The sequence below is a fragment of the Carassius auratus genome, chromosome 16 (assembly GCF_003368295.1).
Source record: "Carassius auratus strain Wakin chromosome 16, ASM336829v1, whole genome shotgun sequence".
Classification (NCBI taxonomy): domain Eukaryota; kingdom Metazoa; phylum Chordata; class Actinopteri; order Cypriniformes; family Cyprinidae; genus Carassius; species Carassius auratus.
In genome coordinates, this window is record NC_039258.1 from 5207657 (window position 1) to 5224168 (window position 16512).

General features: G+C 33.9%; 2 protein-coding genes across 4 annotated transcripts in view; one reads left to right on the plus strand and one right to left on the minus strand.

Annotated features, from left to right (window-relative positions):
* slc25a40 (solute carrier family 25 member 40) overlaps positions 1–716 on the plus strand; it is a 6404-nt gene extending 5688 nt beyond the window's left edge. Inside the window, exon 11 of the mRNA XM_026283544.1 lies at positions 1–716. This exon is cut by the window's left edge and continues 44 nt beyond it. Within this exon, the coding sequence (XP_026139329.1) occupies positions 1–90 (90 nt within the window). The 3' untranslated portion in view covers positions 91–716.
* A 287-nt stretch (positions 717–1003) lies between these two features.
* rundc3b (RUN domain containing 3b) lies at positions 1004–16077 on the minus strand. 3 transcript variants are annotated; one of them, XM_026283541.1, is made up of 11 exons: positions 15864–16077; positions 12663–12778; positions 11697–11830; positions 10962–11047; positions 10750–10839; positions 10429–10509; positions 10149–10320; positions 8782–8939; positions 5065–5211; positions 4204–4340; positions 1004–3266 (listed from the first exon to the last, which is right to left on the minus strand). In XM_026283541.1, exons 1-11 carry the CDS (start codon positions 15956–15958, stop codon positions 3121–3123), a joined length of 1362 nt encoding a protein of 453 aa, XP_026139326.1. In that variant the 5' UTR covers positions 15959–16077; the 3' UTR covers positions 1004–3120. The 3 variants fall into 3 exon arrangements, with proteins under 3 accessions (XP_026139326.1, XP_026139327.1, XP_026139328.1); XM_026283542.1 differs by having other exon boundaries at positions 4213–4340; positions 15864–16075; XM_026283543.1 differs by having other exon boundaries at positions 3104–3266; positions 4196–4340.
* Positions 16078–16512: the final 435 nt, after the last annotated feature.

The following is a 16512-nucleotide window of genomic DNA, read 5'->3' on the forward strand; positions in this document are numbered from 1 at the left end:
ATGATCAGCACATATGAGTCCGGAAAAGCTTTTTTTCACAGATACAACCAGAAGAAACAGAGGGTGACACAACTACAGCCCAGCACGTGATCTCACACACCAAAGCACTGATTTAGAAGAACACTTGATCACAGACCTTCGATAAGATTCAGTAACTTAACCACAGATTACTCCACAAATTTTCCCAACATGCTATCATTTGTGCTGTCTGTCTGTCTGTCTAAAAGAGAGATTAGTTTATAGAGTTGCTGTGAAATAAATCAGTATTTACTTTCATTAGTAAATATTTAAAAGTAACAGTGCATCTTCCACTTAGGTTAAATTCTTTAAAATATAATAAAAGTACAGTTTAATATTTGTGCTTTTAAAGTAAATTGACACCAAATGTATTCTCATCAGACATGATTATCCTTGTCATTTTTATTCTACCCGTTCAGGCTTGTTGACTTTTAAATGTTAAAAGTCATTTGTTTCAGTCATGTATTTTCGAGGTTTGTGTTAAATGAAGTCAGTGTGTGCAAATGGTGCCAAAAATGAGACTGATTAGGGGGATTTCATTTTTTTTGTGCTTAAATTGATTTTTAAGTGTCGATTAATATATTTCTTGACCCAATGCCTAACAATTAAGTGTGAACATTCACAGCTTTTTAAACTTTATAAATTGCACTGTATGTCCTTTTTAAGTGCTTTAATAATGAAGAATGAGTTCAAATCTCTATTGATTTCTTTATTCAGTGCAAAATATTGTCTCTAGGTATTTTCATTAGATTTACAGATTTATGTTGCTTGTAAAAGGAGTGCATGAGATCTTATGCGATACAAAATTGTAATCCGTTTTTACACAGTTGCAATTAATTTATATTGATAACACCAAACTAAACATGCAACATGATGAGGTTTTGTGTCAAAAATGTTAATTGCAGAATACATGCAAAGTGCTCCGTGAGCTAGTATTCCATTACACACATAGCCAATGAGACAAAACCAGCATTCAGCCAAGCCTGTATTTACATTGGAATTTATTGAAAAGACACGATCATAGATGAAAACATTCATAGAAGACATAAATTAAAATTTGACCAAACATAATGAGGCTAAATTATAATTAGCTGAATATATGATATTCATCTCAGTGCGCCCTCATTACCCTCACCCCATTTATTTCTTTCACCATGCAACAGAAAATTATAGAAAGAAAAACTCAATCCTAAAAACAGATTTCAAAGCATCGAGAAACAAAATACATTCCAAAATGTCTGTAAAGGCATGTAACTTTTCTCAAATGTATAGGTTAAAACTCTTTAAACTGAAAAGTAATACTTAAATGCATTTCCTTCATTCCACTATAAACATTACAGTTGCACATTTTAGATCAAACAGTGCTGTAAGAATCTAAAAAAAAACACACACATTTAGAGATGCACATTTAGGTGTACAGAGCTCTGAACAGTGTTAAACATGCATTTGTGCGGTACAGAACTGAAGTCACACACAGTTAGACGAGACATTCTTCAACACTAAGAACATGGATGTTCAGCAAGGCAATGTTTGAGCTGACAATACTATTTTTGATGAGCGGCAACAAAGGGAATTCTGCATACGTGTTTCCCTGGAATTTCTGTTATGACTGCACTGATGCTCATGAGTAATCATACACATTTCGTAACACTTTTAATTATTTTTACATATAACCCATGGCTTAGCATGCCTCTTAAACTGATTTTATAAACAGGTCTGTTTTATGATCAAATCACACTGGTAATATTAAATTGATTTTTTTTTTATTATCAGCAGCAGTATAAGGAGTATTCAACTTGAACTTCAAACACAACTTTACCTATTAATTCTACAGTTAAACCTTACATTTACATTAAACTGGGTTCAGACAATGGATTAAAAATGAATTAAATACTGCATGTTAATTATGACATTCTAGTTTTGTAATAAAATTAACCACAAAAAAAAAAGCCTATTGAAAAGAATTGTGGTCGATGAAAAAAAATCATGGATTTGACATGAAAAAAATGGCTATATTATTTATGTCCATGTCATTGAAAATCATGGCTCTATAGTCCACAGCTTCATTATACAGTCAAAAACAAAGTGGTACTTTAAGCTTGAATTGCTCTGGAGGTAGTAGCTTACGCATTTACATAACTAAAATAATTTGTCTTTTTCATAATTAATTCCATTAAATTGATAAAACTATTTTATAGATTAAGTTAAAGATCTTTGAATACATTCTTGTTCCAGTTCAATATGTCATCCATATTATTTTTCTTTATTTATATAAATGCATGGCAATGCTTTACACCAATGCACACACTAGCCACTATCTGAGAGTGACTGTGGGAAAAATGCAAAACTAATGTCTGAGTGCTGAATGATTATGTAAATCACAGAGCTGATGAATATGTAAGACCTCTCCATGTAAGAGGACAGAATTGTTACTGAAATTTCTTTATTTTTCTTTATTCTTTAAAGGGACCAAAATGTGAAGAGAGAGACCAGATTAATTACAATAATTGATGTAATTTAAACAGAAAAGTGTGTTTTTAAGAGGAGGAAAATAATAATAATAATATAACAAAATAAAATGAAATGAAACATTAAAATGAAATATAAAATTTAATGAAAGAAGTTAAGTCAAAGTTAAAATACAATAAAATATTAAATAAAACAGTAAATCTAACATTTAATATCAGATCAAATAAAGTAGTGAGAAATAAAGTTGAATCGAATTTAAAAGCAATTTAGGGTAACTCCACACAAGACAATTTTTATAAACAGAAGCAAATACTTTCCAAAAAAAAGCAGCCATTTGAACTGGGCAGATAAACTAAATTTCCCAAACAGCTGAAATTCACTGATGTCCTGAGTCAAGATTGTCATTCATCGTGATACATTATGCTCAGTATTCACTAATGCTTACACTAGCTATGGACTTCAGCGACCTAATGTTCACATCTAAAAACAAACTAACCTCAAACCAGTCAGGACAGCACTAGGGTTTCATCTTGTCTAGCTGAAATGTCTCTTAGAAGCTCTGAGGATGATACCGATAGCTAGATTTCCGTTTCCGTGTGTTTGTGGTTGTGTTTATATGTCCATACTTGTCTCTCAGGACGGAGTCAGTCCTGGGCTGGTCATGTCTGTTGTAGGACTGGCCAGATACTCACTGGACTTCAGACTGGCCAGAGATTTGTAACTGGCCACTGAGGTTAAGGAACCACACAAACCCCTCAGAGACGGAGTATCCTCTTTCCCTGTGAAAACACAAGCACACAAGGATGATTTTATTAAACAGACAAAAGGCAGAGCAGTGGACACAACATCTGAGCAATAGATGTCATTCTAAATAAAACTAGTATGAGTAATTAAAATAATGCTGAAATGTAAGTATTAGATGAAAACTAATAGTTACCAAGGCAACATTTCTAAATGTTTTTTTTCTATGTTTTTGAAATACTACTAAAACGGCATTAAAGCGTAATAAAAAAAGGGTAAACAATAAAAAAAGCACATACAATTTCTAAAACCTAAACTGAAATTATACTGAAAATATAATGTGCAAGCTTATTCAAAATATTAATAAATACTATAATCGAATATAAATAGTATTAAAATATCTCTAGACATACGCTAACCCTCCCCACAATGCACTGCTCTCAACCTGACTGTTAAATGATGAATGTTGACAAGTGAAGAAACCAAAATCGATTATCAACTGGGATTTAAGCACTTTTTTTAATAACACAATTTACAGTAATCATATTTTGCATATTTTAGGGCCGTTAACTGTTTTTGTTTGTATTATTTACATTTTGTCACTCCTTTCAGTTCTCGTTACTGTAAAAAATTTCATTATTAATTAGGAAAATGTTTTTATAAAAGATTTAAGTGTTTTATGTACTAGTTTATAGTTGTACTGCCTTTATGTTCATTTTCATTTTTGATAAATTCTTTTGAGTAACTCCAAACTTAAAATATGCCATAGTTCTTTTGAGAAAGATATAATTTCCCATTTTTCTTCTTTTTATTGTGGGGGGTTTCATGAGATAAACATAAATATTGAGGAAAGGATGCTGTTATTTTCCCTCAGGTGGAGTAAAGAGCCTTCCATTGTGATACACATCATCTATAATAGAGCTTGTTATCAGAGAATGATGTCACCATAGCTGACTCACACACACACACACACACATCGCAAACCTTCTCTGTGCCAGTGTGTAAGTCCTGCCTTGCTTTCCAGACTGTGTGTGTTCAGTTGTGCTGGCTCCAGAGATGTCTGAGAGAGACTCATATCTGCAGAAAGCTGCTCCAAACTCTGGAAGCTCTTCCTGTGCTCACACACAAGTAAAGAACATGTACAGATCACAAATGAAGAAAAGAAAAAAAAAGAACAAATCTATAATTCAAGTGTATGTGTGTGTGTGTACAGAATTTTTTTATATATATTACATAGATGAAAAAAAATATATTTCCTTAAACCTTTTTCCTTTTTATAAAGTATATCTTGCTTTAAAAGTCTTTCTTTTATAATTTAGACTGTTATGTGAAAAAAACTAATTAAACAAGTATATATTTAATGATAGTATTTCAGTTATGTGTTATTATACAATAGCATTTACGGTAAGTAATCTAACAAGAATCACTACTGACAATAATGTAAGTCTATACACATGAAAGCAATACAAATTTGTGGAGGAAATGTGCTCAATTCAAATAAAATAACTGAAAATAACATTACATGTTTTCAACACAAACACCACAGAAGTTTGGGTTACAATTAGATCAGCTCATTTAATAACCTCTGTGGATTATCAATACATGAGCACGATTGCTGTAGGAAGCATGCCAATACTGTAATGTGATTTGAGAGCTGCAGACGTGAGCTAAAACTAGAGCCGGAGAGCCTTTGCTTCCTGGATCATTCGCTGAGCGCCAGCAACTCCACTGGAATCCAATATGAGATGAGTTGTGGTGTGAAGCTGCATGTATCTCACAAGGATGTGCGTAATCTGAGAGGATACATTCACGAAATACAAAAACAGAAACACGTACTCTTCCCATGGTGCTGTGCGTTTCCTGTAGAGGAGCGTATCCAAGGCAACTGCATTCGTATCCAAGGCACCAGGTGAGGGCCATTGGTTTGTCAGGTGCGAGGTGAGCTCCTGTCTGGAGCGAAGGTCATAGTTCTTCATCACCGTCCTGGAGAAACAAACATAATCCTTTAAAGAGACAGTGCTAAAAAGCTGAAAAAGCAGTATATGTGCTAGGGCTGCACGGTCAGTTTATAATTAACAATTCATGATTTCTGCATCTCTTGATTAATTAAAAATAATTGTCGCAGTACTTCTGTTAGCTTTCATACTTTGGGATGCCTCATGTCAGGAGTTTAAATCCCCTACAATCAGAGCTTTTCTCTGAAAGGATTAGTCTACTTCCAGAATAAATAAAAAAAATCCTGATAATTTACTCTCTCCAATGTTCATCCAAGAAGTTCATTTCTTTAGTCGCAAAGAAATTACGTTTCTTTTCTTTTTTTGGAACATATCTCAGGATTTTTTTTTTCCATAGTGGATCCAAATGAGAGTTTCAAAATGTCTTTACCGAGTGATGATCCCAACCGAGGAATAAAGGACTTATTTAGCAAAACGATCTGTCATTTTCTAAAAAAATATATATATATAATAAGTATATACATTTTAATTTCTTTAAGAAAATTACTGATCATTTGGATAGATAAAATCCTTATTCCTCAGCTGGGATCGTGTAGAGCTCTTTGAAACAGCATTGAAACTACAATTTGGACCTTCAGGCCACTGGCTGCCATTGAAGTCCACTATATGGAGATAAAATCCTAAAATGTTTTCCTCAAAAACCTTCATTTCTTTTCAGCAGAAGAAAAAAGGTAAAAGCATCTTGGATGACATGGGGGTGACTAAAGTATCAGGAAATATTTATTCTGGAAGTGAACTATTCCTCTATTGCACTTATTTATCTTCAAAACCTGGGAATGCTCTAAAAAAAAAAAAAAAAAAAAAAAAAAAAACAATGATCTGAAAACACCAAAAACCATGCATCTTGGAATATTCTGCTCAAATTAAAGTGTCATACAGCCAGCAGTCTGCTTGTGCTGTTTTCTGCTACCAAATCTGTAAGCAAACCTTCTCACTAACAGCTGTAATAAATCCAAACATAAATCCTGACCATATTTTTTTAGACCGAAGTCTGAATAGATGCACTTACACAACATCTGTAGAAAAAAAATACATAATTTGGAATTATCTTAATTAATATTAGTAATTTAAATGGTTTAAATTTTGAAAGAGGCTTCAAATTTAAGATTTTACTTATTTTCATAATGCAGGTGAAAATCACATAGACACTTTTGATTTTAGTGTTTAGCTAATCTAAAGATGAAAATGGCAAAAAAAAAAAAAAAAAAGACAAGTATTGTTTGTTGCAATCCATCTGTATGAATTTGCATTTGTGGAGCTGGATAGTTTTCTATTGATTTAACCATGGTGCAGCCCTAATTTATACAGCAGGAAATCAACCGGCTTGTCCTCCTGTCCCACAAACACCAACCCAGACCTTCTCCAAAATCCATCTTTATCATCAAGTCACTGATCAAAGCTTAACATCTGAAGCGTGGCATTCACTGTCAAATAATCTCATCCATAAACAGAGTCTTTAACCTCGGCAATCAGATTTCAAAACTGACTACTCAACTGAAAAATCACTAATAGTTGTCTGCGAACACTCAGGGACATCTGTATTGATTCGCACAGATGGTCCGTAGCAGCAGATACAGAGAAACACAAACAGCTTCGCATGGAAAAAGGCGTACTTGAATCTACTGAGATAAACAACATATAAACAAGTCAGCTTAAAAAGTTGATCCTTTATAACCGGAACCAAGCAGCTATTGCCAGACACAGATTTAAGATCCTGTTCTATTTCTGCAATGCAGAGAATGATCATCGTGATCCAATTAAACACCTGACCATGAGCGATGTCTTTCCAGATCAAACTAGATGACCATGAAATACTAACTGGCATACTGCACACTTCATAATATACACAACTGTACTGCAATATTTTTTATGTTTTTGAAAAAAGTCCCTTATGCTCAGCAAGGCTGCAAATATTTGATCAAACATTCAGTAAAAACAGTAATATTGTGAAATATTATTACAATTTAAAAGAACTGTTTTCTATTTGAATATATATTTTATTTATTTCTGTGATAGCAATGCTGAATTTTCAGCATCATAACATATTTTTTTCTGGATTTTTTGATAAATAGAAAACTAAAGCTAAAAAAAAAAACACGCAAATTTATTTAGTTATTTATCTATTTTATCATTATAAAAGGTATTTACTGTCACTTTTAATCAGTTTAATGCATCCTTGCAGCAAAATATAATTCCTTAAAAAAAAAAATCCTTTTCACCCCAAATTTTTTAATAATGTGTAGATAGATAGATAGATAGATAGATATATAGACAGATATATATATAGATAGATAGATAGATAGATAGATAGATAGATAGATAGTTTGCAAACAAACACATCCTCCCATCAGTCTCAACTCTAGCCTTTCATTCATTCCCTCAGTCCATGGATGAAATCCTATCTCCGCTTACATGCTGCAATCATCTATTAACTTATTTGCGTCTGTCTCCATAGCAACCCTGCTCTGGTCGAGCTGCTGACGTCTCCCCGAGAGCTCAGTTGAACCGTGAACTCCAGCTGTCTGACAGAATGAGAGGAGAAAGGACTCGGAGGACTCGGGAGGCAGGAAACATTCAGACATCATCTGTACTGACACTCCGCAGCCACAGAAAACACTAAAGAGGAACCGTTCTTCTGCTACACAGCACAGAGCATCATATCAGATGATAAATGAGACCACACCGCACAGATAATTAAGCTTTCCCTTCTCGCAATTACACATTTCCATGAGCATGAATCACACTTACACAGGCAAGTTTACCAAACAGTTGTGCCAGTTTTGTGTGCAGTGTGAAATACAGTGTCATATTCACTTATTAATCACAATACATTTTAATAAGGTTCAAAATGTGCTGAGTTTGCCTCAAATATTCACCTGCAGTTCAGCCAAAAATGAAAATTCTGTCATCATTTATATATAGTTTGATAAATAACAGATGCTGGTATCTATTTACTTCCAGAGTATGGGAAAAAAGTATTATGTAAGCCAATGGGAACCATAAACTGTTTGGTTACTCACATTCTTCAAAATGTGTGTGTGTGTGTGTGTGTGTGTTTAGTAGAACAAAAAAATGCACACACTGCTTTTTAAAACAATATATTTATGATGACAATATTTCTTTAAATGATGATTAAATGATAGAGAAGAACATTATATAAAATTTTTGTAGAGCTGTTATTGTGATCTAGAACAAAAATAAAATTGAAATCAGTAAAATTAAAACAAAAAACAATTACAAAGAATACAAAAGCACATAACAAATTCCTAAAATGTAACTGTAATTAAAATGAAAACTTAAAATATAAAAAATAAAATAACAAAAAAATGGATAATATATACATATATAAATATATGTATATATTACACACACACACACACACACACACAGACACACACAAATAAATAAATAAAAATAACTGAAGTTAACACTAAGTATACACACACACACAAAATATAAAATAAAGAGTATATATGTATAAAAGAGATGATGATGATGATGATATACACATACTAAATGAGCACTGGTTCAAACTTACAGCTGATCCTGCAGCTCCAGTATGATGATCTCCAGCTGCTTTTTCTCCTCTTTGTGGCTATTTTCGGTGTCTTTGAGCCGTTGCAGTAGAGATTTATTCTGAGAGACAGACTCAGAGAGCTGAGCTTCCCTCAGACACACCAGCTCCTCCAGATAACCCTAAACAATTATAATAATTAATGTGTCCTGTGTCAGTTTTATTTTGGTCTTGTTCCCAGGTTCCCCCAGGTTGTCTCTTTTATCTAACACACCTGACTGACTCATGTGCTCATCAGTTCCGACCCAACAACCTGATCTGAGGGTGCCAGACTAGATACTGAAAATATGACGCAGGAGCACTGAGAATCACTGATCTAGAACATATTCACGCTCAGTTTTTTACATTCAAAGTTCATCTCACATGATAGTGAAACTTGTATACTGATTACTGTATATGACACACAGTGTATATATATATAAAAACCAAATGTAAACAACATGCAGCGTGGCTGACTAAAAATAATCATCTTGCTTTTTTGCAGTCGAATTAGTATAGAAAGGAATGTTAAAATTCTTGGTAGATTATTGACACAGTTAGCAAATATGAATACTTAAGGGAATAAAGACTTTTCATAGCAATTTTAAAGTAATTTTAGAATTTTATAAAAACAGCAAAGACTTTTGAAAATGAAAATGACAATTATAATAATGAGGTTTTAACAACAATTGTATATGCTTAGTATGAGTGGTGATTGTCTGGGTGATGAAGATAAAAAAAGAATAGAAATGCCTTTTTGGAATTAAATTTGAAAATTACTTTTTTCTTTTTTGCAAAGCAGTACAGTATCAGAATCAGTGTTTATACTATCAATCAAAAGTATGAAGTCAGTAATTATATATATATATATATATATAAAATTTCATTCAACAAGGATGCATTAAATTGACAGTAAAGTGACAGTTAATAATTTTTGGATTGTTACATAAATAAATAAAATAAATTGTATTGAACATGTCACCATTTTCTCAGTAAATATATTTCTATGGGTGCTGTTGACATGAAATTTTCACCAGATGTCGGTAACAACCCAAGTAATCCATACAGATTAAGAAAAGAAAATAAGTTCAGAAATTAAGTTCCGAGCAATAAAGTGGAATGACAATTTACAATACATCGTGTGTTATGTATTACAAAATGCTGAATTTACAAATATTTGTTAATGCGGCATGCTCAAAGATCTGCATGCACATCAAATGAAAACCAAGAAAAGGGAGGCTCACAGTGTGCGGGCAATATATGTGGGTATTCTATGCATACAAAAATTCAGTATTCTGCACACAGTAGGCTATACATACTGCAAAAAAAGTATGAATAGTAGTCACCCTCACCTTCTGTTCCATCACGACTCTGTATTTCTGCTCTAGTCTTTTGCTCTTGCTGTACCAGGTGCTCTGATCGGCCAGCAGACTGGCAGCCATGTGGGATTCAGGAGTGCCTGCTTCACTGCCGCTGCTGCCCAGCGTTCTCATCTCCTCCTCATCGCTGCTAATGCTGTCAGAACTACAGCACACACACATACATAATATTCAGTCTCATGCATTAGGAAGGCCTAAAGCATGTTCACAAAGCCAGCATGTTCATATGTGGGTTTTTGTGTAGTGCTCTTACGTTTGTGTGAATTTTAGGTACGGTGTGTAGTCAATGACGACAGGACAGCTCTCATCAAGCCCCTCCCCTTTCAGACAGAAACTGTCAATCAAGAATGAAAATTTCAGCATAAGCCAACAAATGCACTTTATTTGATGAGAATGTCACTGTGGCAGAGTATTGTGTGCAGTGATGATCCTACAAAACAATAAAGTGTGGCTCGTGTCAGCAGGTGTTTATAGAGCACCACCCATATAATAAATCATCATCATCCTGTCCTGCTGTGGCACAGCTGAATGTCACTGCCACCCACAGAAAGGAAGTGAATGAACATGAATATACCTGAAGTCAATGGCATTCAGTCCAATCAGAGTATCTGCAAGAAGCCCCGCCTCCTCACCCAGAACCACAGCCCCCTCCTCAAAAAACCTCCTGACAAACAAACACACAAAACTGATGAAGACCAGAGAACCATAATTAGCACAACTGTTTTCAGCACTGATAATAATAAATGTTTCCTGTGCAGCATATCTAAAAATGCTGTGGAAAGATACCTTGTAGTTTTGAAGTCTCTCAGAGCTGCAGAGATATATTCAGACAAACGCTTCTCCATTAAAGCCACTCTTATCCAGGCACGACCCTGAGAGAAAGAACGAGAGAGGGATGCTCTTACCTGCCAACCACTAAAGCCTTTACACTGAAGTAACATCACAACAATTGAGCCGACAATCTGTCTTAGCTGACCGCTTGTGATCGCATCATCTGAGACGGATGACAAAACAGGACAAGTCTGATCTGGGAGTTTCTTGTATCTTCTATGTGACAGCATGGTGAAATGCGACACCAAACCAGTTATTTTTGTAAACCTGTTGTTGTTGTTGTTGTTGTTATCTAAAGCTAAATCTATTAAAAACTATTTCCCATAATAAAAAATGAAAAATATGAAAAAAAAAAAAAATACATAGACATGTAATAAAACATATATAAATATTAACTAAAAACATATTTTGCATTGGCAACTAACTAAAATAAAATTAATAAAAAAAAAATAAAAAAAAAATAAAATGAACACGAAAAAATTTTTTTTTTATTAAAATAAAAACTAAAACTGAAATTTAGAAATGTTGCATTAGCAACTAATTAAATATTTTTTAAATAATACAAATGACAAATGCATGTAACAGAATTGCTAAAACGTAAACTAAAATGAAAATATTAACTAATATATAAAAAACAGATAATAATAATACAAAAATGACACTGCAATACAGACGTATATGCATCCTGACCTTTGCTTTAGAGCTGCGGACGTTCTCCATGTTCTCGATGCTGTGGATGCAGCTGTGGGGGACTTTACTGCACGCTATACGTATATAATCCCAGAAACTGCGAGGGCTCTCATAGCCAAACCAGCTGACCTGACCTACAGCCGGAAAACACACACAATGAGTCCTCAAGAAGAGCTCTGTATTCATTAAGACGCAAGACTCTTCTTGAGAAAAAAAAACAAAAACACTGATTTTTGCATCCAGACATTGTGGGCAAATATCTGAGCTAGTAACTGAAAGGGTTGAATCTGACAACTGATGAGCTCCTCAGGGATTTTTTTTTGCTTTTTAAGCCATTTCAGAGAACATACATAAACATGGAAAGATTAAATATTGCTGAAAGGCTGAAAGAAGAGATATGTAAGTGAGAGTGAGAGCTGCTTTTTCATGCTGTCGTCTGAGCTATTCGAACCCAAAATGAGACACTCAGTGCTGTATTTATACCTCATTACAGCAGCTGGAGTGTGTGTGTGTGTGTGTGTGTGTGTGTGGGCCTTTTATCAGCATGTATCACAGCATCACTATGTGATGGTGTGTGAAGCTTCCGGCAGAGCGTGTGTCAGTTCATTTGTTCTCTAAGGCTCTGTCAGTAATATTATAACTTATAAAAGTTATTATTATATATATAAAAAATTTATATTTTTCCAAAAAATGAATAAATAAATACATAAAAACACCGGTAATTTAGTTTAATGACCACTCTCTTTCTAAGAATGCAAAAGGCAGTATTTTTCTATAGTACATTCAAATGTAAATGCTCTATTCACATATGAAATAATACAGGTGTTTTGCAGTGCTCACACACGTTGAGGATTTATTATCAAATCCAGGTCAGTTTGCTAAAAATGTGCTGCTCCGATCAAGATGAAATGCAGTTTCCAATTTCCAAGTGTAACAAGAATGTATGATCGTATGATTCTTCCTCACCTTTGAGTCTATGGCTGAGAATATGTTCTAGAATGGAGACGAAGTTGATGAACTCAGCAGACGTGTCGTCTATCGTCTCAAAACATGAGCGATCAATGAGGGTCTTCACTGAGAACCTGTGTACTCAAACACACACAATCACAATCATGAGCACTAAGAAATCTACACAATACCGTTTAAAAACACAAACGTTTCTAATAGCTTGCAAGGTAAAGAACTGACAAGCTTAAGTTATACAAATACTTAACATAATTGTGCTGCCTTTGAAGATCTGGTCATATTTTAATGCATCTCCTAATGCATTATAATATATAATTTAATGCTCAGTTATTATTTACATTTTATATTTAGATTTTAAAGTTCAACATTATTATATATAACAAAAAAAATATTTTTAGTTAACAATAACTAACTCTCAGCAAAGAGACAAATAAAACTCTCAGCAAAGAGACAAATAAACGTCTAAATCAGAGCTATAATAATCTGAGTCTTCTTTTTAAAACCCCCAAAAGAGCATTTGAGAGTCAAAGGAGATATCTTGTGTTTTGTGGAGCGCCATTAGTGCCGTTTATTATGGGCTCATCAAATGTAATTATGGCATAAATGAGTGTCCTTTTCATTATCGCCGGCTCCTGTGCTTTTATGTGTCTCCTCATGACTTCCAAATACCCAGCAGCCTTCGTGCAAATGTCATTTCAGAGGTAATTTCACTTCTGACATTTCTTTTCTAGAACACACGGAGCAAATGTGGGGACAAAAGAATAAGGTTTGAGAGTAATGGTTAAATATCATCTTAAGCAAACATCCTTAAGTTTGTGTGTATTTTTTTTTTGGGACGTTAAAATACACCCTCTTAAGCCTAAAACTATAAAAAAAAAATTTTTGGTAATTGAAATAAATCTATATAAGAAATTTTATCTTGTCCGCTAACTGAAGTAAATAAGTAATAAAATAAAAGTACATTTTTTTTAAAAAACCTAATAGAAAATTATAAAAGGACAGGATAAAATTCTTATAACATAAACGAAGATTAAAATGAGAACTGAGAATATAAAGTAACGTAATTCAAAATATTCATAAATAGTATAATTGTATAAATCATCCTAAAATAAATGCAAGTATGATAATGGAAAAATGTATGCAATGTAATGATGTCACATAGCATCAATTATCATATAAGTGCTTGAATTGTTTGGTGATACACAGTATTTTATGGCACAAATAGAGATGCGAAATTACTTTAAAATAGCCTGATGCAACCATCTCCAAAAATTTTATTTCTGAAGAAGCCATCCTGTGACATCTCCCGTCGATTTCTTCTTTGAAGTGATCATTTCAGGAGCATTGATCTAGAGCAATTATTCAGATTACAATCAAATATCTTTATTCAAGACTTTCTGACAAATAGTGAACGTTCTTTCATGATTCTCTGAACGTCACAGACTGTGTTATCACTCAAAAACAAAAAGACCTGCAGTGATTTATTTCAGTCCTGATTGAACTCTGGATCAGATATCACAGGATAAACAGGAGAGGAAATGAATTTTGCTTATCTGTTCCTCTGTTCTTTCTACCTCAGACACACATATTAAAAAAAAAAATCACTGTATTTGTCTGAGCCATGAGCTTCGGTCTTACTGTGATTGTAAATGTGTGGACACGTCACACTTGACGCTTCTTTGATTGGCTGATTCCTGCTGTGCTTTCTCATGGGTATGACATTCATTTGTGTTCAGACAGATGCTTTCCCTGCTTCAAACGTGGCCTTTGTGGCACTGACTAATTAGACATATTAATGTAATTAATAATATTTCAGTGAGTGGCATGAAAAGTACATTAAGTGAATACGTCAACACTTTATAATGTTGCTTCTTGCGTATATCGTAAGACTTTCAAAGTGAAATGGCACAAAAGTGTGTTCAGTATTTTTATCAAAAAAAAAAAAAAAGTTCTATTATACCTCATGTTTGACAGCCTACACTAAACCTAACTGATAGCGTTAAAACTGATAGTAACAAAAGCAAACATTAGATAAAAACACCATGCTATTTTATCTTCCACAAGTCTTTGATCAAAATTGGATAGAAATGCATTTGCTAAAGGAACCATGCTATTTTAGCTTGATTCCACAAGTCTTTGAACTATTTTATAATGATTCATGAATCACATGACCAGGTGGGCTGCTGATCAAGTTTACTACATCAGAAATGCCACTGATTTAGTCATGTGATGCAAACATCAAAATGTATTCATTCACAAATCATAGTTCATACAAAATGTAGATAGAGCCATGTTTTTCCAGTGAGCCGAAGTTGTATATTTTGCATTACGTATATATTGTAGCATGTGCAAAAAACACATTGTATGCAACAATACATGGTAGCACACAGCATACTTTTATCAGAAAATAAGTCAAGCTGATATCACTGCTGATTCATTGGTCACACTGAATAGAAGGTCAAACTGAGTGTGCTGGTTTTTAGGATACAGTGTGATCCAGTTGTATACTGCACATTTTGGCAAATGTAGCAAGTCATCCAGATGAAACAAGATGTACTGTATCCACTTCAACAAAGAGATACTACAATTCTCAGCAATACATTATGTGACACAGAATGGATCACAAAGTTCTCAAGGTATTGCGTATTATTCATTCCCTAGTTAAAATCCTTGTTAAGACTCTTAACCAGCTATAAGACAAAAGCTTTTCTAATATAAAAACAAAAATCTAATATAAAAACTGCCATTAAATAGTTTAAAAATATTCATATGCACTATCAGCTTTTTTTTATCATGTCCAAACATTGTCTTTGTTTTTTAGATGAGTACTATGATCCTACCTTTTTTATTTTTAAATTTTTTTTATACAGATCATAGAAAAGCCCCATTTTTTTACATGCCTTCTTTGAAGTAGCTTGGACTCGGAGCACAATGTTAATGCTTTGTTGCATGAATCATTCAGTAGCTGTACTTTTTCTAAGGATTTCATCTATATGACGTGATGCTGCGATGACAGATCTCAGATCAGCGCTTGTGTGTGCAGTTCATCATCATCTCATCTCCCTTGCTCCAGCATCAGCATTTTACAAAAACTAACTTGCTAAAAAAGAACAATGACATCATCATCATCATCATCATCATCATCACATGTTCCGCGCGCCGGTGTGCTGCAGTGATGATGAATGTGCAGTCAGATTTTACCTGCACACGGTGATCAGATTTCTCCTCTCCACGGCTCTGATACGCGCTGCTGTTTTTTTACGAGCCCCATTGAACCCGAGGTTTAACGATGCCATGATAGCTGTTTGCTTCCTCACGTCTTTCTCTCTTCTGATGCCTCGGATCAGTCTCCAGCTGACTGACTCTCACCGGAGCCATAGAAATAGAGCAAGCGAGTGGAAAGGCAATTATTGGATTAGCATGATACGGGTGTGTAAAATAGGCGTGGTTTAGGTGGGGTTTGTGAAATTATGGAAGCATATGGGTAGCAATATTCAATCTTATTTTATCTCTTCGTTTGAGTTTTTTTTAGGTCATAAAAAAATGTATGTAACATTATAAATGTTATTTCTTCAGGCGTAATTTAAACGTTGCATATGAAGAGGACAGCGTTGTCATATGGTCTCTGTAACTTTTCTCAGCGCTGGTGAGGATTAACCAATCACAGATGACTAAAAACGAACTGGGAAAATCCGTTTTATAGATATTAATGAGGTAGATTTATTTTTTCCTGGTAGAAAACAATCCTTGTATGTAACAGATTTAACCGGTTACATATATTGGTGTGCACATGTTTCCAATAAGACAAACGCTGTGAGAGGTAAAGTGACTTCAGTGAAGGAATTGTCTT